Raw genomic sequence first — 26,559 nt, 5'->3', positions numbered from 1 at the left:
AAAAATATGACCTTTAAATTAACATTTTAAGCTTATAACTATCATCTTTTTCTTAGATTTACAGATTTCCGTTGTAGTTTATATCATTGCCACTACAGAATACAGACAATCCATGGCTACAAACAGCAGTTCACAAGCTTTAACCATACACCTTCAAATCTCAAGGAACTCCCCATAGGGGGTATGTGAGGATAGGGAAGAATTGTTCTAATTTAACTTCACTTCAAATGGCAGCTAAAGATCTGCAAAAGAGGTTATTAGCAAAAGGAAATCAGAAAAAATATCTGATTAAGGCCCATTATAAAGATTTATAGTGTGATAGGCAAACGTTATTGACTCCTAAAAATAAATCATGTGATCCTCTTAATAATTCTTCAAGATTTATTATTACTTACACAGCCCAATTAGCACATATTAGGCAGATTACAAGTATACACTAACAGTTACGCGCAAGCTATATCTAGTTTATCGCAGCTGTGTAAACGTGTAAACGTAATTGCGAGGACCTCTGATGAAGTAACCCATTTGTTACGAAACGCGTTAGGCTCTGCCCCCCGCCAAACGTCAGTACTACACATGAGAATCCACACAGAGCTGCATAAGGACTAGGCGGCTGCACAATTGAATCAAGTGTAGCGGTCTAGAAGATTTCTTTTGGTGCTCCTTAATTTGAATACATTTATAGAGAGCGATTTAGCTGGTACCAGGTTTCTGTGATCTGAACAGAGGATCGTATTACCGGTTCGGCTACAGCTCTATAGTCTCTTATGTTTTTAAGACTTGATACTGTTAAGCTGTTATAGTGCCTGTTTATGCAAATAAGTAGGTATTGTATACGGATGTTTTATGGATACTAATAAACCCTCGTTGATACTTTAATTTATTGTGTTAGTAGTATTTACAAGATAAAGGTGTATATCAGCACATTGGTCTCCCCTATCCCCCCCCCCCCTCTCCACTGGCATTAAAACAGTCTGCTGTTAGAACTTCCCTGCTATCTGAGGAAGTTTGCAAGACCTCTGGAGACCGTGGACGAATAGAGGATCAAAAGGAGGAAGACAACACTAACACAAAGGCATTTTTCAAATACCTCATACCGTGAGGGTATATCAGGTGAGCGTGGATTTTTCACCTTTCATTTACTTGTATAGCTTGAACGTATTACACGAAGTGTGCCTTGTGCGCCTGTTTTGTTACCTACTTTTCAGATACCCAAGAGGAACCTCGCCCTGCGGGGGATCACCTTTACTTTCAAACGGGCTGCCAGACATAGCACACGGGAACCTGTACTGTGGCATATAAGGAACTTTTATACACCCATAGACTAACCACCTTTTAATACATGAGACTGTTGGCTACATAACCTGTATTGGTCTTATATATATATATATATATATATATATATATATATATATATATATATATATATATATATAAATATTCTGGATAACGGATGGGAATATATATTTAGACAAACAGACTACTCATAAACTTTAAGGGCTGATTATTGATTGTTTGTGTAATATATATATATATATATATATATATATATAAGTGCATCAGAGCCATTTGCAGTTAAGCAGATGAAAACATAAATAAAGTGTTATACTGTGTACTGTGTATGTATCTATGTGAAGAACATTGGAATGTGAAATATTCATATTTTCATGTCGGACTCGGGTTAGCGCACTTGGGAATATGGGATTTGGTTTGCATGCAAGTTGATTGTTTTTCCATTGACTTCTAGGGGGAAACATGTTATCGCACGTGATATTGTAAGTTTGGCTTTTTAGGCTTGTCGGTTTAGCATTTGAAAACAGTTTATTTTCAATTTGTAATACGACGTGTGCGACAAAACTTACTTCTACCGCAGTTAATGCTCGAGCAGGATTGTTTAATACCGTAATCTGGCCCTTAGTGTCTTACAGTTCTATCCTTGTATTTTGGTTCCTTAAAAACACCATAATTCGTATACACAGATAAAAAAGCAATTTCCATGAAAATATGGGCCGGTGATTATAAATCTGCTACAAATAACTATTTCAAAACTATTAAAAGACTTGCACCAATTTAAAGAGAAAAAAAAAAATACACATTATATCACTTATGCAAAGTTTCGAAAAACCATAAACTGACAAGCTCATTTATTTCCATACAGCTAGTTTACGAGTTTTGAGCGCTATAGGAAAATTAATGACTGCCACAAAATCATCGGTATTTAACCTCAATATAGCGCTGCTATTACAGGTTTTGAAAAAACCAGCTTGTGCGGGCGATATGGTGGCGTTAAGCTCCATACCTTACCCAAATACAAGTGGTGTTTTGACGTGCTCGTGCACGATTTCCCCATAGACATCAATGAGGAGAGTCGGCTAAAAAAAAAAGCCTAACACCTGCGATCGCGGAAACAAAAGCTTCGTAACGCAGCCCCATTGATGTCTATGGGGGAAAGAAAAAGTTATGTTTAAACACCCTAACATAAAAACCACGTCTAAACACCCCTAATAATGTTATTAACTCCTAATCTGCTGCCCCTAACATCGCCGCCACCTAAATACACTTATTAATCCCTAATCTGCCGCCCCTAACATCGCCACCACCTACATTACAGTTATTAACCCCTAATCTCCTGGCCCTAACATCGCCGCCACCTACCGATGTTATTAGCCCCTATTTATTGGGTGGGTTTTATTTTTAGCTTAGGGTTTGGGCACCGTAAAAGAGATAAATGCCCTTTAAAGGGCAATGCCCATCCAAATGCCCTTTTCAGGGCAATGGTTATCTTAGGTTTATTTAGATAGAATTTTATTTGGGGGGTTGGTTGTGTGGTTGGTGGGTTTTACTGTTGGGGGGTTGTTTGTATTTTTTTTTTACAGGTAAAAGAGCTGATTTCTTTGGGGCAATGCCCCGCAAAAGGCCCTTTTAAGGGCTATTGGCAGTTTAGTGTAGGCTAGAGGTTTTTTTATTTTGGGGCGGCTTTTTTATTTTGATAGGGCTATTAGATTAGGAGTAATTTGTTGTTATTTTGGATAATTAGGAGTAATTTGGCTTTTTTATTTTGATAGGGCTATTAGATTAGGAGTAATTTGTTGTTATTTTGGATAATTTCGTTTTTTATTTTGTGTAACATCGCCGCCACCTAAATACACTTATTAATCCCTAATCTGCCGCCCCTAACATCGCCACCACCTACATTACAGTTATTAACCCCTAATCTCCTGGCCCTAACATCGCCGCCACCTACCGATGTTATTAGCCCCTATTTGCTGGGTGGGTTTTATTTTTAGCTTAGGGTTTGGGCACGGTAAAAGAGATAAATGCCCTTTAAAGGGCAATGCCCATCCAAATGCCCTTTTCAGGGCAATGGTTAGCTTAGGTTTATTTAGATAGAATTTTATTTGGGGGGTTGGTTGTGTGGTTGGTGGGTTTTACTGTTGGGGGGTTGTTTGTATTTTTTTTTTACAGGTAAAAGAGCTGATTTCTTTGGGGCAATGCCCCGCAAAAGGCCCTTTTAAGGGCTATTGGCAGTTTAGTGTAGGCTAGAGGTTTTTTTATTTTGGGGCGGCTTTTTTATTTTGATAGGGCTATTAGATTAGGAGTAATTTGTTGTTATTTTGGATAATTTGTTTTTTATTTTGTGTAATTAAGTGTTTATTTTTTTTGTAATTTAGATAATTGTATTTGATTAATTTTTATTTTATTTTATTGTAATGTTAGTTTTTAGTGTAAGGCAGGTAAGGTTTTATGTTACTGGTAACTTTGTATTTATTTTAACTAGGTAGTTAGTAATAGTTAATAACTATTTACTAACTAGTCTACCTAGTTAAAATAAATACAAACTTACCTGTGAAATAAAAATAAAACCTAAGCTAGCTACAATGTAACTATTAGTTATTTTGTAGCTAGCTTAGGTTTTATTTTACAGGTAAGTTTGTATTTGGTTTTAAATAGATTATTTAGGTAATAATTGTAAGTTTTATTTAGATTTATTTTAATTATATTTAAATTAGGGTGTGTTAGCGTTAGGGTTACGTTAGGGTTAGACTTAGGCTTAGGGTTACGTTAGGGTTAGGTTTATGGGTTAATATATTTATGTAGTGATGCGGGAGGGTGGCGATTTAGGGTTTAACCCCTTAATGACCACAATATACCCTGTATGTCACTGGTCGTTAAGGGTTTTTTCAGGACATAATAGCACAAGTCTAGCAAGAACACGCTATTAATACCCTCCCTCCAGCAGGCTTTGTGGAATAGAGCAGTCTCAACGCTGGTGGCAAGACCGCGCTATAAAACAATTAAGTCCCAAAAAAAGGCCAGCGACATACAGGGTACGTCGCTGGTCCTTAAGGGGTTAATAGGTTTATTAGAGTGGCAACAATGTCAGTGAGCGGCGGAATAGGGGTTAATCATTTTATTTCAGTGTTTGCGATGCGGGAGGGCCTCGGTTTAGGGGTTAATATGTAGTTTATGGGTGTTAGTGTACTTTTTAACACTTTAGTTATGAGTTTTATGCTACAGCCTTGTAAAACTCATAACTACTGATTTTAGATGGCGGTATGGATCTTGTGGTTATAGAGTGTACCGCTCAGTTTTTGGCCTCCCAGGCAAACTTGTAATGCCGGCGCTATAAAAAACCTATTGAAAAAGGACTTTTAAAAAGTGCGGTACTGACGTTGCTTGACGGCCAAAAAGGTGTGCGATACACCTATACCTACAAGACTTGTAATGGCGGCGTTGGGGAAAAATCAGCGTTATGAAGCATAACAATGCTTTTTCACTCATAAAGTCAAACTCATAATCTAGCTGATTGTTTTTTGTGTGTGATTGTGGAACATAGAATAAAAATAATGAAGAAATTATCTTAGCAAATTTAATGTTTCTTGACTTGCATCTGTTAAAGAGTTTCGATGTTATAAAAGTAAGATTTTTTTGTAATAATGCCATTATCTGTCTATTTAGACCCCACAAATTCTTAGCTATTCAAACAATAATGCAATCAAAAATATGTAAAGTCTTTTTCAAGGAGAGAGATTTCCTGTTACGCTAATCAAATGATAAATACAAAACTAATGCTATGAAAAAGCCAGACATTGTGAAAAGACGTGAACCAATTAAAATGTGCATCTATCCATGCTGCTATAAATTCTATAGTGCTTAAATAAAATAAAAAGGTTTGTGTGTGTGTGTATATATATATATATATATATATAAAAAAAAATTTAAATAGGCTTTCAAAAGGGTTTTATTACATTAGATTATTATTTTTTTTCAGTCATTTCCCAAAAAACAATAAAATAAAGCATTTAAAAAATATTGTATGATGCTATATACAAGTAATATTTGGCTTTTAATTCTCTGCTGTTGCAAGCTGCAGTTTGAATAGATTAAATCATCCATATTATGAATACTATATTTCTGGGTCATCTACATATTTTGCATTACAATGAGGTAAAGCTAGAGGCATTTTTTTGTAGTATTTAACATTAAAATAGGTGTAAAGGACTTTTAAAGAAATTGGGGTGTCAGAGAAAAAAAAATGTATTGTCTATTCAAATATGCTGCTCTAGATCATTATATAGTTGCCATATCAATAGACAGTTACATTCGTAGAATAAGGTAAGCGTAATATGGTTGAACCCCCACAGACAATAGATGTCCAACTACTAATTGAAATACTTCAGTAGCTTATTCTATGTCATGTTGCTTATTGAGGGTGCAGCCTTATTTAGCCCACTTGTGCCTTTCACAGAACTAAGACAGTCTAGAGAAACCAAAAAAATAAATCTAAAAAGGAAAGCAGAAATTCTCCTTAGAATATGAGATAAGGCCAACCCAGGCTTAAATGTACATGTGTGGTAGGTTTTATCAGTAGGGTTCAACTCTATTCCTTCAAGCATAATAGGCATAATATGTTACCCAAGCAGGATCAAAAAGAGCACACAAAAGAAGAAGGATCAGTAATTAATTTGTCCAACACTATACTCACTAGCTCACAGATCACTTTGTTAAACAAAGGACTATCATTTGCATCATCCACTCACTTTGACTTATTTTCCACTATACTAGACATTAATGCTTTAGTTAGGAAAATCACGCTATATAAACATTTCTCACCACTATCACCAACAAATAGTCAATCAAGAGATATTCCACCTTTGGAAAATGTCACTATCACCACTGAACAATCCATAGGTCTAAAGTTCATTGACCAGCAGGATCTTAACACATTAGTTTCACTACAAGCCACAACACTAAGAGAAGCCAGCACTTATGACTCTATCCCTAAATTTAACACCTCCTCTCACAACAAATCATATTTTTATCCAGTTCACAGTAGAAGTTAATCAATAGAAATGTTTCAAAATTTGATAGAATTAGAGATCACCAATTTACACTCCTCATTAGAAACACCATCTAACACATGTCCTGCACTTATGACTAAACATAACCAAGCACTGTTGTCACTCAGCAACAACAAAGACATAGTAGTAGTCACCCCAGCAGACAAGGGGGGAGCTGTAGTCATTTTGAACACAGCTGACTACAAAAATGAAGTCTACAGACAACTTAATGATAGAGATTCATACCAGAAACTCACATTCAATCCAACTTACAAATACAAACAAGAGCTTCACACACTATTAGACTCAGCAGTAGAAGAAGGCTTCCTCAACTTAGATCTAGCTGAATATTGTCTTGTAGAACATCCTACCATCCCTATCTTTCGCACAGTACCCAAAATACATAAAACTCTTACCAACACACCTGGCAGACCCATTGTGGCCAGCCGGGGTTCACTGTGCGAGAGGATAGGTGACTGGTTAGACAATGTTCTACAACCCATTGTTAAGTCCCTGCCTGGCTATATACGCGATAGTACTCACCCTATACAACAAATACAATCAATATCCTGGCAAGAAAATTATACAGGGCTCACCATATACGTAACAGCCCTTTATTCTAGCATCTCTCATGAGGAAGGCCTCAAAGCTCTCACATACATGCTCAAACGATACACCAGTTATCCTGACCAATTCATTGCCTTTGTAGAAGAACTTACATCATTTCTTCTCACCCACAACTACTTTGTCTTTGAGGGCCAGTACTACCTCCAAAAATGTGGCACGGCCATGGGAGCCAAGTTTCCCCCTCTTATACTAATTTGTATATGGGATATTTTGAACATCTTTATCTTTTTGGAGGTGGGCTGGCCCTCGGCGACAAAGTAGTTGTATATGGTAGGTTTATAGATGATCTCATTCTCATCTATAAAAAGAACACTGAACTAACCATACAAGAAATGATTACTTATTTCAATGACAACACATTGAACTTTTAGAATTTACCCACAAGAACAATGACTTAACAATTGACTTTCTAGATCTTACTTTAGAACACAATGACGAAGGTCAGATAATAACTAGAACTCTCAGGAAACCCTTATCTAAAAATACCATTCTCAGAGCTGACTCCTGTCATGATCCTCACATCTCAAAAGGTATCCCCAAGGGCCAATACCCGAGACTACGAAGAAATTGTAGTTCTATATATCTTTACAACAAACAAGCAGTAGAACTCACCCATAGATTAGTGGCAAGAGGATACAAAAAAAGCACACTTCTCAAGACCAAATCCCAAGTAGTGAGAATGGATAGAAACACACTCCTTGCAAAGAGTAAAAGCACCAAAATTCAGACAACACCCACTAGTGAGAACAAGACCACTATACCCAGAGATAACATTTGTTTTGTAACCAAATACAGCAGTCAATTTTACACCATAGTTAAAATCATAAAGAAATATTTACCGGTTTTAAATGGAGACATCACTTTAAGACATAAACTAGATAAGAATATCAAATTTGTAGCCAAAAAAGCACCCACCATACGTGACATAATCACACAAAAATTCCATCAAAAAATCCCACCCAACATGAATTGGCTAACACCTACCAAAGGAAATTTTAAATGTGGTCATATTCCATGCAAAAGTTGTAAATTTACTGATACAAGTATCACATTCGACTCCTCGCAAACTAACAAATCATATCCCATTACCTCCAGAATGGATTGTACATCCACACATGTAATATACCTCATAACTTGCTTACATTGTAAACAACAATACACTGGCATCACAACACGTCCACTAAAAGACAGCATAAGAGAACATCTCTTATCAATAGAAGAAGAGACTCCGAGAACACCAGTCGCTAAACATTTTCACACACACAAACAGAAATTATCTAATTTTTCTTTTAAGGCAATTGAACATATTTCAAAAAACCCACTGGGGGAGATAGAAATAGGACATTACTAAAAAGAGAAGTATATTGGATATTCACACTACAGACCAGATTATCACAAGGCATGAACAAAAAATATGATGTGAGCTTATTCATAGACTAACTCACACACACTCAAATTGATATATTGTTTTTTTACTAACCAACAGTAGTTAATTGCCTCAGACTTTAGTTCTTTTTTTCTAAACTATATTCACAATTGTGCTCTATTGGCATACAATATATCATACAAACTCAGGTTTAAAAAGTTCAAATAGTCTTTCTTGTCCACCAAGGTTGCACTCTTTTATTACCTCTTCCCCTTCCATACATTCAGTTAGTTTAACATTTTAACCAACCTATAAGAAAATGTTTTTATCTTTTAGAGCATAGATGTTTCCATTATCTCTTTACAAATAGTTAGACACAGACAACCCTGCTACTTAGTACTATAAACAGATAATTTTCTATGATGTTTTCTAAAACAGTAAATCAACTATCTATTATATGTCTTTTATGCATTTTATGTAAATATTAGGATCTAACAGGGATATCTATAGAGATATACATCATCTAGCTCTTCCACCTACATCATCTCTCTAGTGCTCTTTATCTCTATTTTGCAATTGCCATCAAGACATAATGTTTCTTGCTTATAAAGTATTGAGCCTTTAATGTTATTAACTTTTTTAAATTATTATTAGCTTTTCTTGTCTGCCGCTCCTAACAGGGGGTCATTATTCAGCATATATGGGGACTGCTTTTGTAATCTATCCTATGGGTCATGATTCTATTTCATTTAGTAATGAGAATCACCCTTTGTCTTGAACACATATTCACAAGTAATAAGCAGCCCCAATACACTGTCTAATGACAAATTTATTCTAAACTGTAAATACTAACTGTATGGTAATACTTATATGTATTAGTTACAAGTTGGATTTTGTTCTAATATGTTTCCTCCAGCTGGACAGCAACATTGTGTATGTGAGCCATTGTTCTAACTGACAGGTGCATTGTGGTGTGCCATTTCCTTTTCACTAGTCTATACAGTTCATCCTATACAACAAGGGTTAACTATAACACACCTACCTTAATGCACCTCTCATTGGCCCACCATCCCTATAAGTTGACCTCCAGCAGCAGGAATCAATATCTCTGATGAAGCACATGTGCCCATGCACGAAACGCGTAAGATAGGAGCTTACCTGTGGTCCTATACAGAAGCCTGCTCCTAATAAACCTTTTGCATCTACCTAAAGACTCAGCGCTTCTGTTTCCTCATTCCCATAATATGTTGACAAACATGCTACTATAACTGTATGGGAAGGGATCAAGGTAAGCACTGAATGGTGAAGAATATAAAAAAATTGTAATATAATTGATGGATGAGTGAAAAATATGAATGATTTTGCACATAAAAAGCAATATATAGCCATGACACAAACACAGGCTCTAAAACATGCAGTAAATAGACTGTAAGCTCTTAGGAGCAGGGCCCACTTCCTCCTGTATTGGATCTGTTTTGTCTGTTATGTTTTTGTATCTTCTCACAAACAGGCCACGAAAGTGCTACGAGGCGGGGAAATATTCCGAAGGATAAGCCACTATGTCAAGCGAGCCTGTCAAAATATTCGAAGCTTCCGACATAGCGGCTTCACCAAGAGACATTTTCTATACATTTATATTGGCAATGTATAGTAAAGGATCCCTTGGAATAGAACTGCTGTTTACCTAACCACTAATCCTAATATCCCTGAACCAAAGTACACCACGACTGCAAACTAACACTACACTAAATAAAGATCTAACCCGCTATATACCACCACAAGTATCTATCCTATGAACCCTTAAACAGGGCCGGGCTGGGAAACCAGACTTGCCCTGGAAATGATAGAAGACCAGCCCCAGACCCCGCCCCTCCCAGCCCCAGACCCAGCCCCCCTCTTATTTCAGAGTTAATTTCAGGGAAAGCAAACGTTTAACCCTTTTGAAAGAATTAAACACATAGTAATTTTAAGCTCTTCATAACAGGGCAGAACTGTTAACTTGTAACATAAAACATAATAGAACCTATGAGGGAATGTGTACTGAGAGTTATTATGGAGTAATGTATATAATGTGTGTATTGATTATAAGGGGGAGTACAAACAGTGCGTATAAAAAGTTAAATGACTGTGTATGTGAACTTTCCTCACCTCCATCTCTTGTTGTTGGCTCTGCACAGCTTGGCTAAATCTGTCCTCCAGCTTATTGAGATTTAGACACTGAACGGAGATCTCAAACCATGATAGCAGCCTCTGACACATGGACCTGGCAGTGTCTTGCTGGTGCGGTGTCTGCGGGGTGGGCGGACTGGCACTACCTGGGGACGGCGCATTGCGGGGAACGACCCCAGGGTTTGAGGTGCAATGCCCTACAAAAGGCCCTTTTAAGTGCTATTGTAATTTATTTTAGTGTTAGGGTCTAGAGTTTTTTTTTGTCTTGGGTGGGTTTTTTATATTATGGGGCATTTAGATTAGTGTTAGGTATAATTGTGTTTTTTTATTTTGGATACTGTAGTTTATTATTTTTTGTAATTTAGATTTTTTTATTTTATTGTAACTTGGTATTTTTTAAAAAAATTTGTAAGTTAGGGGGTTTAGTTTAGAGCGGGGTTTGGTTTAGAGAGGGTTTGGTGTAGTTCTAGTTTGTTTTGGGAGGTGGCAGTTTAGGCCTTATTCTCCTAACCACCCCCCGTACCCTTATGGGGGTTGATTAGGTGATTTTTGTTAGTATTTATTAGACCTTAATCTCCTAATCACCCCCATACCTGTATGTAGGTTGATTAAGTAATTATTGATGGTTACCATTTATTAGGCCTTAATATATTATTTTAAATATTTATATTTAAAATAATAAAAACATTGAGCATTATACATAACCATGTATTGTATTTCAAACATTGTAGATATAATGTAGTCAGGCCTTGCATTGATATTCAATATTTAAACTGTTATGCATGTATGTTGCATAATGGTCTAAGTATTGGGTATACATTAAAATGTATTTACGTTAGCTTTATTTTTTTTTAGTGATAACATAGATATATATGTTAATATATATTTATGTTATAGTAGTCAGTAGCATTAAATTATATTTTAAATAACAGCCATGCGGTTATGTAGAACTACAATTTTAATAATACTGTCTTTAATAACAAATGATAAACACAGCAAGAAACATTAATTACATTTTAATGTATATGCAAATATTAAAGGGGCAGTCTACAATAGAATTTTTATTGTTTTTAAAAAAATAGATAATCCCTTTATTACCCATTCTCCAGTTTTGCAAAACCAACACAGTTATATTAACCCCTTAATGACAGAGGACGTACCAGGTACGTCATAGAAAAAACTTCCCTTAATGACAGTTGACGTACCTGGTACGTCCTCTGTTGTCTGAAGTGCTGGAAGCGATCATGATCGCTTCCAGCTGCTTACAAGGGATTGTAGTGATGCCTCAATATTGAGGCATTACTAAAATCCCCCATTTTACATACCGATGCAGAAAGAGCCACTCTGTAGCCCCATCTGCATCGGCTATGTATGTGTACAAATTAGTTGGTTGGTGGGAGCTGCTTTTACTAAATAATCCCTCAATGTTTGATTAACTAACCGATCCTGCTTTCTCTGCCTTTGCTGCCGGTGCGGCGGTTGCGGCCGGGGGGGCGGGGGGGGGGGGGGTTTGTGCGCTCGTGCGCTCGCACGCAAGATATACAGCCCACTTAAAAAAAGATTGATCTAGATGCAGTGGCATCTCTGTTCTTTAATAAGGGATCTGGGAGGGGGAGGGATGAAGATTATTTAGGGGGGCCAGCTATACTACAGAAAACAAATATTTTATATTTAAAAAGTTAAAAAAAACTATTTTGGGGGGCAAATTGGGTACTGGCAGACAGCTGCCAGTACCCAAGATGGCGGCAAATAGACAGAGGGGGAGGGTTAGAAAGATGTATGGGGGGATCAGGGAGGTTGTGGGGTAAGGGGGGATCTATCACTGCAGACTGTAAGCCAAAAAATAAATTTTTTTAAAATATATATTTTTATTTCAGTACTGGCAGACTTTCTGCCAGTACTTAAGATGGCGGTGACAATTGTGATGTGAGGAGGGAAGAGGGCTGTTTGAGGGGGGTCAGGGGGGGATCAGGGGTTGGGATGTGTCAGGTGGGAGGCTGATCTCTACACTAAAGCTAAAAATTAAAACCACAAGCTACCTAATTAACCCCTTAACTGCTGGGCATATTACAAGTGTGGTGCGCAGCAGTATTTAACGGCCTTATTATTACCAAAAAAAAAGCAACACCAAAGCCATATATGTCTGCTATTTCTGAACAAAGGGGAACCCAGAGAAGCATTTACAACCATTTGTGCCATAATTGCACAAGCTGTTTGTAAATAATTTCAGTGAGAAACCTAAAATTGTGAAAAATTTAAGTTTTTTTTTTATTTGATCGTATTTGGCGGTGAAATGGTGGCATGAAATATACCAAAATGGGCCTATATCAATAATTTGGGTTGTCTACTACACTACACTAAAGCTAAAATTAAACCTAAAAAACAATTGTGAAAAAGTCAACAATTTTTTTTATTTGATCGCATTTGGCGGTGAAATGGTGGCATGAAATATACCAAAATGGGTCTAGATCAATGCTTTGGGATGTCTTCTAAATATAAATATATACATGTCAAGGGATATTCAGGGATTCCTGAAAGATATCAGTGTTCCAATGTAACTAGCGCTAATTTTGAAAAAAAGTAGTTTGGAAATAGCAAAGTGCTACTTGTATTTATGGCCCTATAACTTGCAAAAAAAGCAAAGAACATGTAAACATTGGGTATTTCTAAACTCGGGACAAAATTTAGAAACTATTTAGAATGGGTGTATTTTGGTGGTTGTAGATGTGTAACAGATTTTGGGGGTAAAAGTTAGAAAAAGTGTGTTTTTTTTTCAATTTTTTCCTCATATTTTATATTTTTTTATAGTAAATTATAAGATATGATGAAAATAATGGTATCTTTAGAAAGTCCATTTAATGGTGAGAAAAACGGTATATAATATGTGTGGGTAAAGTAAATGAGTAAGAGGAAAATTACAGCTAAACACAAACACTGCAGAAATGTAAAAATAGCCATTGTCATTAAGGGTAAGAAAATTGAAAAATGGTCCGGTCATTAAGGGGTTAATATACTTTATACCTCTGTGATAACCTTGTATCTAAGCATCTTCTGACACCCCCCCTGATCACATGACTGTGACTATTTATTATCTATTGACTTGCATATAGTACTGTGTTGTGCTAAATCCTTAATAACGTCTCGGGCGTGAACACATTGTTATCTATATTACCCACACAAACTAGAAGTCTACTGTTGTGAAAAGCAAATACAAAGCATGTGATTAAGAGGCTGTCTATAGAGCCTTTGAATCAGGCATACATTTAGAGGTTTAAATGTTATAAAGTTTATTAATCTAATAATGGTGGTTGTGCAAATTTGGGGAATGGGTTGTAAAGGCATTATCTTTTTAAACAATAACAATTTTAGTGTAGACTGTCCCTTTAAAACAATATTCATTTTACATAATGCATAATTTTAAATATTGAATATTCATGTGTAGGCCTTAGCTTCTACAGTTAGTTTTAGTTTCTGAAAGTTTAGGGGTCAGTGTTTAAATGATATGCATAGTCATGTACAATGCATATTGTTTAAAGCATTGTACAGTATATATCTATAGAATCAAAATGATTTAATGATGTTTTTTCTTTTATTTGAAACATAAAAATACAGTCTATTCTCAAATATATATTTATGTTTGAAATAATAGCAAGCATCCATTAAATTCCCTTTTAGGATATCTACAATACTTTAAATAATCTACATTGTACATGACAATGCATATTTTGTCAAGGAGATGTGGTATACACCGGAGGGCTGGGAAATCATCGCCGTCCTAGTCAGGCTCCTGGTCTGCCGCTTCTTAAAAGGGGTGCCAATCGAGTAGGGTGCAGGGGATCAAGTCGCCCATTTAGTATGTTGTCAGCAATTTGATGAGGCACCTAGAGATTCCACTTGTTTGGGGGTGCTACTTTTTGGGAGGAATGGGAGACCAGAATTGAATTAAAATACTCTGAATATCAGGACCTTAGAACCAGATTACGAGTGGAGCTCAAACGTTTGCGAGCGAGCGATAAGGGGTTTATTACTCATATTACAATTTGAAATAAACGCGATCGCTTGAGCACAATTCACTCGTTTTGTTAGCACATCCTCAGAGCTCTGCTTAACTGTTTTGCAAAACAGAAATACTCAAAGATAGGGCTCAAAGATATGAAATATCAAGTGTTAGAAAAAAAGGCAGGCAAAGTGCTATAACATTGAGATACATCCAGTGCTACAGAATTTTGTGGCGCTATACAAATAAAGGATAATAATAATATGTACATATACATCTCTAAAGATGTATATGTATGTACAGTGCCCTTCACTAATATTGGCACAATTGGTCATTAAGAGCAAAGAAGGCTATGGCAAATTGTCTTTATTGTTTAAACTTTTGATCTTTTGTGAAAAAAATGCACAAAATTACTCTTCTCTCATGGATATCAAACAATTGCAAACACAACACAGGTTTATCCAAAAAAAAAGTCTTTGTTAAATATATGTGGCACAATAATTGGCACCCCTATGATTTCATTTGAGAAAAATATATTTGAAGTATATTCCCATTGATATTTTACATGTTTTAGTACACCTGGGTGACTAGGAATTGGACATTGTTCAACCATGACTTCCTGTTTCACAGGGGTATAAATATAAAGTAACACATAGTCTAAATGCATCACAATGGATAATACCAAGGAATATAGCTGTGATGTGCAGAAAAAGGTTGGTGAGCTTCACAAAAGGGGAAGTGGCTATAAGAAAATATCAAAAGCATTGAAATTCCCCATTTACACCATCAGGGCAATAATTAAGAGGTTCCAGTGTTTATAATTGTACTTAGACACAATGCTATCAATAGCATGAATGTTGGTAAATATGTGTGGCATGACAACTTTGAATAGTAGTCACTGTTTAATGTATTTTAATTTTTTCAATTTTTTTTTCATGTGTTTAAATGTTTTCATTTTAATTTAATTAAAGGGTTAAATATCAGCCACTTAAAAAGCTTCTTGAGTGTTGTAGTTTCTTCTCCAATACTGTGATCAGTTAGGGACTGATAAACTCCTGTACATATCAAACAATCACTGTACAGCACATTGGAAGATCAAGGGCCTACATTCCATTGAATACATTCTAATCTCTCTTGGGTTGTTGGAAAAACAAAATTTTCAGATTTAAAGCAATTCATGATTTAGATAGAGCAGTTCTTTCAACTGTTTCCCCCAAGACCCAGTGCCATGATACCACATACCTTTGCATCCCTATTTCTGTGCTTGAACATTTCTGAAGTAATATACAAGATAGCTGCAATTTTTGGTAAAGTGATTAAATATGTGTACTTTATTCCTGATTGTAGTCAAACTTTTACAGAGTTGTCAAAGGTAGTAACACACACACACACACTCATAGAACACACACACACACACACACACACCACACACTCTCATACAACACACACACACCACACACTCTCATACAACACACACCACACACACACACTCATACAACACACACCACACACACACACACCACACACTCTCATACAACACACACACTACACACACTATCATATAACACACACACACCACACACTCTCATACAGCACACACACTACACACACTATCATATAACACACACACTACACACACTATCATATAACACACACACACCATACACTCTCATACAGCACACACACTATCATATAACACACACACACACACCACACACTCTCATACAACACACACCACTCTCATACAACACACACACTATCATATAACACACACACACTCTCATACAACACACACACTACACACACTATCATATAACACACACACACCACACACTCTCATACAGCACACACACTACACACACTATCATATAACACACACACACACCATACACTCTCATACAGCACACACACTATCATATAACACACACACACACCACACACTCTCATACAACACACACACACCACACACTCTCATACAGCACACACACTACACACACTATCATATAACACACACACACCATACACTCTCATACAGCACACACACTATCATATAACACACACACCACACACTCTCATACAACACACACACACACACACCACTCTCATACAACACACACACTATCATATAACACACACACACTCTCATACAACACACACACTACACACACTATCATATAACACACACACACCACACACTCTCATACAGCACACACACTGCACACACTATCATATAACACACACACACACACACACACCATACACTCTAATACAGCACACACACTATCATATAACACACACACACACACCACACACTCTCATACAACACACACACACCACACACTCTCATACAGCACACACACTACACACACTATCATATAACACACACACACCATACACTCTCATACAGCACACACACTATCATATAACACACACACACACCACACACTCTCATACAACACACACACACACACACACACTATCATATAACACACACACACTCTCATACAACACACACACACTACACACACTATCATATAACACACATACGCACACTCTCATACAACACACACACTACACACACTATCATATAACACACACACACACACACACTCTCATACAACACACACACTACACACACTATCATATAACACACACACACACCACACACTCTCATACAGCACACACACTACACACACTATCATATAACACACACACACACCACACACTCATACAACACACACTACACACACTATCATATAACACACACACACCACACACTCTCATACAACACACACTATCATATAACACACACACACCAAACACTCTCATACAACACACACTCTGTCATATTTAACACACAACACACACACTCTCCTACAACACACACACAAGTCGCGACCCAGTAAACATGGTGTTGTGGCCCAGTAATGGGTCCCGACCCGTAGTTTGAAGAACCCTGAGATAGAGCATTCCCAATTTACTTTTAATTTGTTTTGTTCTCTTAATAGTATACCTAGGTAGGCTCAGGAGCAGTTGATTGGTGGTTGCATATATATATGCTTTATGTTAGTGGCTCACTAGAAGTGTTCAGCTAGATCCAGTAGTGCAATGCTTCTTTTCAAAAGTTGTTTAGCCCCTTGACCCAAAAGGATATATATATATATATATATATATATATATATATATATATATATATACACATACACACATACATACACGTTATGCAGGAACTTTTATTTATGGGTCTATAAAGGGTGGACCTAAAAGGAAGAGGTGGTGATATAGACAAGTTCTTACTGCAAAAAGAATGCAAATGGATTTTTAATTTAAGAGCATTAACTCCTAGTGGCCTAAATGAGGAGATTAACTATGCACCTTTTCTGTAGATTGTGCAATAAAATATAAATTATTACTATTATTTTACATAATTTTTCTTTCTCTTTTTCTTTTCCTATTTGGAACTTGTTATATGCTGTCAGATGGAATCTTGTATAACTTATTAGTACTTGATATATGTGTTATATATGACAATGATACTACAAGTACTATGAGTCTTTTGCTTCCAGTAGGAATTCTCTATCTCTACTATTTCTTGAATTATCTTGATCTTGCTAATATGTTTACAATTTATATGCAATGGAATGTAATCTAAATACAAATATTAATGAGTTATTATTGGCTCACACTATATGATTTGTATATATGTATATATACTAGAATGATTAGAAATTGTTGGGGCCCGCCATCATCATTGCATACATTTATTGATCAGAATGGTTATTTAATTTTTGATTATATTTAGTTATGGCGGAAAAATATAAAGTTCACCATCTATACTTTATATATATTAAAAAATGTCTTTAGGTAAGTGAATCCAAAGTATAAAATATATATTATTAAGATTTAGGCAAAATATGTTGCAATTCTTTACCTAAGATGGATACAGCAGTTACTTTGTTATTATTTCACCCGTGACATCACAGGATTTGACGTGAATAAAAGGCACTAACCAATCAAAGCAAGAGATACATGGCCAGACGAAGCCCGATTCAAACTTACTAAGTGCGGGTGAAATGCGCGTAGCTGAAGTTATATTGCAAGCTGAAGTTACATTGCAACTGGGGGTAGCAGCTGCACCCCCATGTTTGACCTGAAGACCATTGTTTGTGAAACCGACAATGAGGTTGAGACTATTCGACCCCTGTATATTTACGTTTTCCTACAACCATATCCGAAGAGGTAAGGGTGAGTGAATGTAAGTTTGCAGCACGATATGCTCAGCAGAAAACTAGAGTTCTACCAAAGCTTAAAGGGAAAGTACGGACGGTCCAAGGATGGGTCAAGTGTGTAAACTAGCTTGATACGAGTATCCGTTAACCTATTTAAGCTCTATCTCGGAGACTTTCCTCACACCTCTCATATGGTTTGGAACTACCTGCCATTACTAATCAACCCGGGGTATTATTGGCATACATCCCTCAGGGGTTAAGGAACAGAGTCGATTTTATACAGGGGTCTCAGGAAGACAATAGCTCCCTCCACATAACACAGTAACCCTTCATACAAGTATAGAACAACCATTCCTTAAGGAGGACTTTTTAGTTCCACGTTAAAGCAATAACTTTGGAACCTTACAAAGACTGCGATTATTGGATACATTTCTTCTGGACATTTGTAGGAATTTTTTACAACCTCCTGGCATGGTATTTTTTATAATATATTAAGAGGTGATCTGTGCCCTCTTGACCAGTCACCAATTGTAGATCATATTTCAACAGTGGTATATGGTATTATGGTATTTTAATAAATGAATGCACTAGATACGAGTTTGTGGGTGCGGTAATTAAATTTTTGTGTCTTCCCTGGTGTCTCTCAGTCCCTCATTGGGGCAATATTACTTTGGCTCAATAATCAGTGCTGGCTAATATACGGCTAGATTACGAATTTTGCGTTATGAGTGAAAAAGCTTCATAACAATGCCTTTTCACTACCGCTGGTATTACGAGTTTTGCAGGTATATCTGTTCCGCACACTTTTTTGGCCACAACACAACGTAACTACCGCAGCTTTCAAAAAGTCCCTTTTCAATGGGACTTCCATAGCGCCTGTATTAACAGTTTGCCTGTCCGGCCAAAAAGTGAGCAGTACAGCCCATAACTACAAGATCCGTACCGTAAACTGAAAGTCAGTAGTTATGGGTTTTATGTTACAAAGCCGTAGCATAAAACTCATAACTAAAGTGCTAAAAAGTACACTAACACCCATAAACTACATATTAACCCCTAAACCTAGGCCCTCCAGCATCACAAACACTAAAATAAAATTATTAACCCCTAATCTGTTGCTCCCGACATCGCAGCCACTATAATAAACATTAACCCCTAAACCGCCGTACTCCTGCATCGCAAACACTAGTTAAATATTATTAACCTCTAATCTGCTGTCCCTAACATCGCTGCAACCTACATTACTGATATTAACCCCTAATATGGTGCCCCCAAAATCGCTGCCACTATACTAAAGCTATTAACCCCTAAACCTAACCCTAGGTTTAACCCTAACCTTAACACATACTAACTTTAATATAATTAAAATAAATCTAAATAAAAATTACAAATAATACCTAAATAATTCCTATTTAAAACTAAATACTTACCTATAAAATAAAACCTAAGCTAGCTGCAATATAATTAATAAATAGTTACATTGTATCTATCTTAGGTTTTATTTTTATTTCACAGGTAAGTTTGTATTTATTATAACTAGGTAGACTAGTTAGTAAATAGTTATTAACTATTTAATAACTACCTAGTTAAAATAAATACAAACTTACCAGTAAAATAAAACCTAACCTTACACTAACACCTAACCTTACACATTACAATTAATTAATTAAATCAATTACATGAATTAAATACAATTAACTAAATTACAACCCCCCCCCACTAAATTAAACAAAATAAAAAAGAAATGATCAAATATTTAAACTAATTACACCTAATCTAAAAGGGCCTTTTGCGAGGCATTGCCCCAAATAAATCAGCTCTTTTACCTGTAAAAAAAAATACAAACAACCCCCCAACAGTAAAACCCACCACCCACACAACCAAACCCCCCAAATAAAATCCTATCTAAAAAAACCTAAGCTCCCCATTGCCCTGAAAAGGGCATTTGGATGGGCATTGCCCTTAAATGGGCATTTAGCTCTTTTTCAGCCCAAACCCTAAGCTAAAAATAAAACCCACCCAATAAACCCTTAAAAAACCTAACACTAACCCCCGAGATCCACTTACAGTTTTTGAAGATCGAACATCCATCCTCAACGAAGACGAGAGAGGTCTTCATCCAAGCGGGTAGAAGTCCTCAACGAACCCGGGAGAAGTCTTCATCCAAGCGGCAAGAAGTGGTCCTCCAAGCGGGCAGAATTCTTCATCCAGACGGCATCTTCTATCTTCTTCTTTCCGACGCTGAGCAGCTCCATCTTCAAGACATCCGGTGCAGAGCATCCAAGATGGCATCCATTGAATTCCAATTGACTGATAGAATTCTATCAGCCAATCGGAATTAAAGTTGAAAAAATCCTATTGGCTGATCCAATCAGCCAATAGGATTGAGCTCACATTCTATTGGCTAATTGGAATTTTTTACCCTTTAATTCCGATTGGCTGATATAATTCTATCAGCCAATCGGAATTCAAGGGATGCCATCTTGGATGACGTACCTTAAAGTAACCTTCATTCTTCAGTAGCCGTCGAAAGAAGAGGATGCTCTGCGCCGGATGTCTTGAAGATGGAGCTGCTCTGCGTCGGAAGGATGAAGATAGAAGATGCAATCTTGAAGATAGAAGATGCAATCTGGATGAAGACTGGCTGCCTGGAGGACCACTTCTTGCCGCTTGGATGAAGACTTCTCCCGGCTTCGTTGAGGATGGATGTCCGGTCTTCAAAAACTGTAAGTGGATCTTCAAGGGTTAGTGTTAGGTTTTTAAGGGTTTATTGGGTGGGTTTTATTTTTAGCTTAGGGTTTGGGCTGAAAAAGAGCTAAATGCCCTTTTAAGGGCAATGCCCACCCAAATGCCCTTTTCAGGGCAATGGGGAGCTTAGGTTTTTTTTAGATAGGATTTTATTTGGGGGGTTTGGTTGTGTGGGTGGTGGGTTTTACTGTTGGGGGGTTGTTTGTATATTTTTTTTTAGAGGTAAAAGAGCTGATTTCTTTGGGGCAATGCCCTGCAAAAGGCCCTTTTAAGGGCTATTGGCAGTTTAGTTTAGGATAGGGCTTTTTTATTTTGATAGGGCTATTAGATTAGGTGTAACTAGTTTAAATATTTGATCATTTCTTTTTTATTTTGTGTAATTTAGTGTTTATTTTTTTTGTAATTTAGTTAATTGTATTTAATTAATGTAATTGATTTAATTGTAGTGTAAGGTTAGGTGTTAGTGTAAGACAGGTTAGGTTTTATTTTACAGGTAAGTTTGTATTTATTTTAACTAAGTAGTTATTAAATAATTAATAACAATTTACTAACTAGTCTACCTAGTTAAAATAAATAAAAACTTACCTGTGAAATAAAAATAAAACCTAAGATAGATACAATGTAACTGTTAGTTATATTGTAGCTAGCGTAGGGTTTATTTTATAGGTAAGTATTTAGTTTTAAATAGGAATTATTTAGGTATTAATTGTAATTTTTATTTAGATTTATTTTAATTATGTTAAAGTTAGCGGTGTTAGGGTTACGTTAGGGTTAGACTTAGGGTTAGGTTTAGGGGTTAATAACTTTAGTATAGTGACGGCGACGTTGGGGACGGCAGATTAGGGGTTAATAAGTGTAGGTAGGTGGCAGTGATGTCGGGGACGGCAGATTAGGGGTTAATAACTGTAATGTAGGTGGCGGCGACATTGGGGGCAGCATATTAGGGGTTAATAACTATAATGTAGGTATCGGCGGTGTCTGGGGTGGCAGATTAGGGATTAATAAGTATAATGTAGGTGGCGGTGATTTCGGGGGCGGCAGATTAGGGGTTAATACTTGTAATGTAGGTGTCGGCGATGTCAGGGGCGGCAGATTAGGGGTGTTTAGACTCAGGGTTTATGTTAGGGTGTTAGGTGTAAACATAACTTTTCTTTCACCATAGGAATCAATGGGGCTGCGTTACGGAGCTTTACGCTCCTTTATTGCAGTTGTTAGGCTTTTTTTAGCCGGCTCTCCCCATTGACGTCTATGGGGAAATCGTGCACTAGCACATAAAACCAGCTCACAGCAGTGCTGGTATTTGTGTGCGGTATGGAGGTCAATGCTGCCATATTGCCTGCTAACACCGGGTTTTTGCAAACCTGTAATAGCAGTGCTATAGGGAGGTGAGCGGTGGAAATAACTTGCAAGTTAGCACCAAGCCGCTCATAACGTAAAACTTGTAATCTAGCCGATAGTCTTGGTGGTTCTTATGAACCACATTTTCTCTCTGTTTTTTGCATTATTATAGTTACTATTGCCTGGCACCCCTAGTCTGCTATATACTTAAGCTTGCAGACTGGGGAGGATTTTTGCTTTACTAACATTTGGTGCTGTGAGCGGTTTTCTTCAATTATATATATATAAATATACACACCTTTTAAACACTTTTTATACATGTAGTTCAATAATAAAGTTATATTTTATACTTAATATGTATACAGTATATGAGTGTAATACTTTATTGTAATATGTTTTACATGTGTTTTGTGATACTTTTATTCTAACCCTAACACTTCAGGTCTCAAGCAACTTTTTGTAGAGCTGTAATGTGTTGCAGTCGCGTGCAACACACAATTTTGATCTTGTAATATGACGTAATACTTAGGGCGCTCTGTAGGAATGTCGACTATGATAAACATTCTCTGGTTATTCAGTTTTACCCTGGATTTGTAATACCAGATCAATAGTGCTCCACTTGTAATCTAGACCTTTAAGGGGAATTCAATTCTTAATTTACTAGCAATTAAAATGTGTGACCGAATTATTCAATGTACAATTAAAAATATGTCTTTAATTTCAATGAGGAAGTGACGTTTGTTTTAAACTGACTGTGACTTAAAAATGCCTAATTTATTGGATTTTAGAAAAAAATAAGATCAATTGTTGTACAGACCTTTATATGGCATCTGAGCTCGTGTTTTGAGGAAAAGCTTTCGTCCACTTTGTAGCCTATTCGTCTTAATGTTGTATCCCAAAGTGTTGCACCGGTTCTTCCTGCAGCTCAGACACACTCCTTTTTCAAACGTGTTGATATCCTTGCACCAGTATGCCACACTCTGCTTGTCATCATTCAGTAGAGAGTCAATGAAAAGGTGTACAGATCTCTCATGGGCGCACTTCACTGTCTCTTTGAGCGCTGTTATAAAAGGATATAAAACAGTCTGTTTCATTGATGTAATACAAAAAACACTAAGCAGCGGGATATGCATAATGGAACCATTGCAATATGTATTATTCATCATTTTAAATTGATTTTACCTTTATTTTCTTTTGTAGGTTACTTCCTGTCACAGCCTCACAAGAGGGCTGTAGTATCTACAGGAAGGCAAAAGAGTAGCTTTGCCTTTTAAGTGGTTACAAGGTGACACCTGCAATAGCGGCAGTTTCTTGCCCATGCTCAGTTTGGAACTTCTGCTATAAAAATCAGGTGACAGTAGAACTTATGTTCGGTAATAGCAGCTTCCTTAGGCCTAGATTTAGAGTTTGGCGGTAGCCGTCAAAACCAGCGTTAGAGGCTCCTAACGCTGGTTTTAGGCTACCGCCGGTATTTGGAGTCAGTCAGGAAAGGGTCTAACGCTCACTTTCCAGCCGCGACTTTTCCATACCGCAGATCCCCTTACGTCAATTGCGTATCCTATCTTTTCAATGGGATCTTTATAACTCCGGTATTTAGAGTCGTGGCTGAAGTGAGCGTTAGAAATCTAACGACAAAACTCCAGCCGCAGAAAAAAGTCAGTAGTAAACGCCGGTTTAAAAAGCTCTTAACTACTGTGCTCTAAAGTACACTAACACCCATAAACTACCTATGTACCCCTAAACCGAGGCCCCCCCCACATCGCCGCCACTCGATTAAATTTTTTTAACCCCTAATCTGCCGACCGCCATCTACGTTATACTTATGTACCCCTAATCTGCTGCCCCTAACACCGCCGACCCCTATATTATATTTATTAACCCCTAACTTGCCCCCCACAATGTCGCCGCCAGCTACCTACAATAATTAACCCCTAATCTGCCGACCGCAAAGCGCCGCCAGCTACATTATAGCTATGTACCCCTAATCTGCTGCCCCTAACACCGCCGACCCCTATATTATATTTATTAACCCCTAACCTGCCCCCCACAACGTCGCCGCCAGCTACCTACAATAATTAACCCCTAATCTGCCGACCGCAAAGCGCCGCCAGCTACATTATAGCTATGTACCCCTAATCTGCTGCCCCTAACACCGCCAACCCCTATATTATATTTATTAACCCCTAATCTGCCCCCCTCAACGTCGCCTCCACCTGCCTACACTTATTAACCCCTAATCTGCCGAGCGGATCTCACCGCTACTATAATAAAGTTATTAACCCCTAATCCGCCTCACTCCCGCCTCAATAACCCTATAATAAATAGTATTAACCCCTAATCTGCCCTCCCTAACATCGCCGACACCTAACTTCAAGTATTAACCCCTAATCTGCCGACTGGAGCTCACCGCTATTCTAATAAATGTATTAACCCCTAAAGCTAATTTTAACCCTAACCCTAACACCCCCCTAAGTTAAATATAATTTTATTCTAACGAAATAAATTAACTCTTATTAAATAAATTATTCCTATTTAAATCTAAATACCTGTAAAATAAACCCTAATATAGCTACAATATAAATTATAATTATATTATAGCTATTTTAGGATTAATATTTATTTTACAGGCAACTTTGCATTTATTTTAACCAGGTACAATAGCTATTAAATAGTTAAGAACTATTTAATAGCTAAAATAGTTAAAATAATTACAAAATTACCTGTAAAATAAATCCTAACCTAAGTTACAATTAAACCTAACACTACACTATCAATAAATTAATTAAATAAATACAATATCTACAATTATCTACAATTAAACCTAACACTACACTATCAATAAATTATTTAAATACAATATCTACAATTATCTACAATTAAACCTAACACTACACTATCAATAAATTAATTAAATACAATATCTACAATTATCTACAATTAAACCTAACACTACACTATCAATAAATTAATTAAATACAATACCTACAAATAACTACAATTAAATAAACTAACTAAAGTACAAAAAATAAAAAAGAACTAAGTTACAAAAAATAAAAAAATATTTACAAACATTAGAAAAATATTACAATTTTAAACTAATTACACCTACTCTAAGCCCCCTAATAAAATAACAAAGCCCCCCAAAATAAAAAATGCCCTACCCTATTCTAAATTAAAAAAGTTCACAGCTCTTTTACCTTACCAGCCCTGAACAGGGCCCTTTGCGGGGCATGCCCCAAAGAATTCAGCTCTTTTGCCTGTAAAAAAAACACATACCCCCCCCAACATTACAACCCACCACCCACATACCCCTAATCTAACCCAAACCCCCCTTAATTAAACCTAACACTAAGCCCCTGAAGATCTTCCTACCTTATCTTCACCATACCAGGTTCACCGATCGGTCCTCGGAAGTCTTGATCCAAGCCTCGGAAGTGTTGATCCAAGCCCAAGCGGGGGGCTGAAGAGTGACGTCCATCCTCGGGCTGAAGTCTGGATCCAAGCGGCGGCTGAAGAAATCCATCATCGGGCCGAAGTCGGAAGTCTATCATCGGGATGAAGTCTTCTATCAAGCCGCATCTTCAATCTTCTTTCTTCTGGAGTGGAGCGGAGCCATCTTCTTCCAAGCCGACGCGGAACATCCTCTTCAACCGACGCCTACTAGCCGAATGACGGTTCCTTTAAATGACGTCATCCAAGATGGCGTCCCTCGAATTCCGATTGGCTGATAGGATTCTATCAGCCAAT

The 26,559-nt window shown here is 36.9% G+C and overlaps 1 protein-coding gene across 1 annotated transcript in view; it reads right to left on the bottom strand.

Annotated features, from left to right (window-relative positions):
• Nucleotides 1-26,559, bottom strand: part of LIPC (lipase C, hepatic type) — a 291,231-nt gene that overhangs the window by 78,760 nt on the left and 185,912 nt on the right. The window contains exon 7 of the mRNA XM_053717525.1: nt 23,630-23,872. Within this exon, the coding sequence (XP_053573500.1) occupies nt 23,630-23,872 (243 nt within the window). The remainder of the gene's footprint in view (nt 1-23,629; nt 23,873-26,559) is intronic.

Source organism: Bombina bombina, chromosome 6, assembly GCF_027579735.1.
Source record: "Bombina bombina isolate aBomBom1 chromosome 6, aBomBom1.pri, whole genome shotgun sequence".
NCBI classification, from domain to species: Eukaryota; Metazoa; Chordata; class Amphibia; order Anura; family Bombinatoridae; genus Bombina; species Bombina bombina.
Note: the sequence above shows the minus strand (reverse complement) of the source record. Positions and strands in the feature narration are given on the sequence as shown.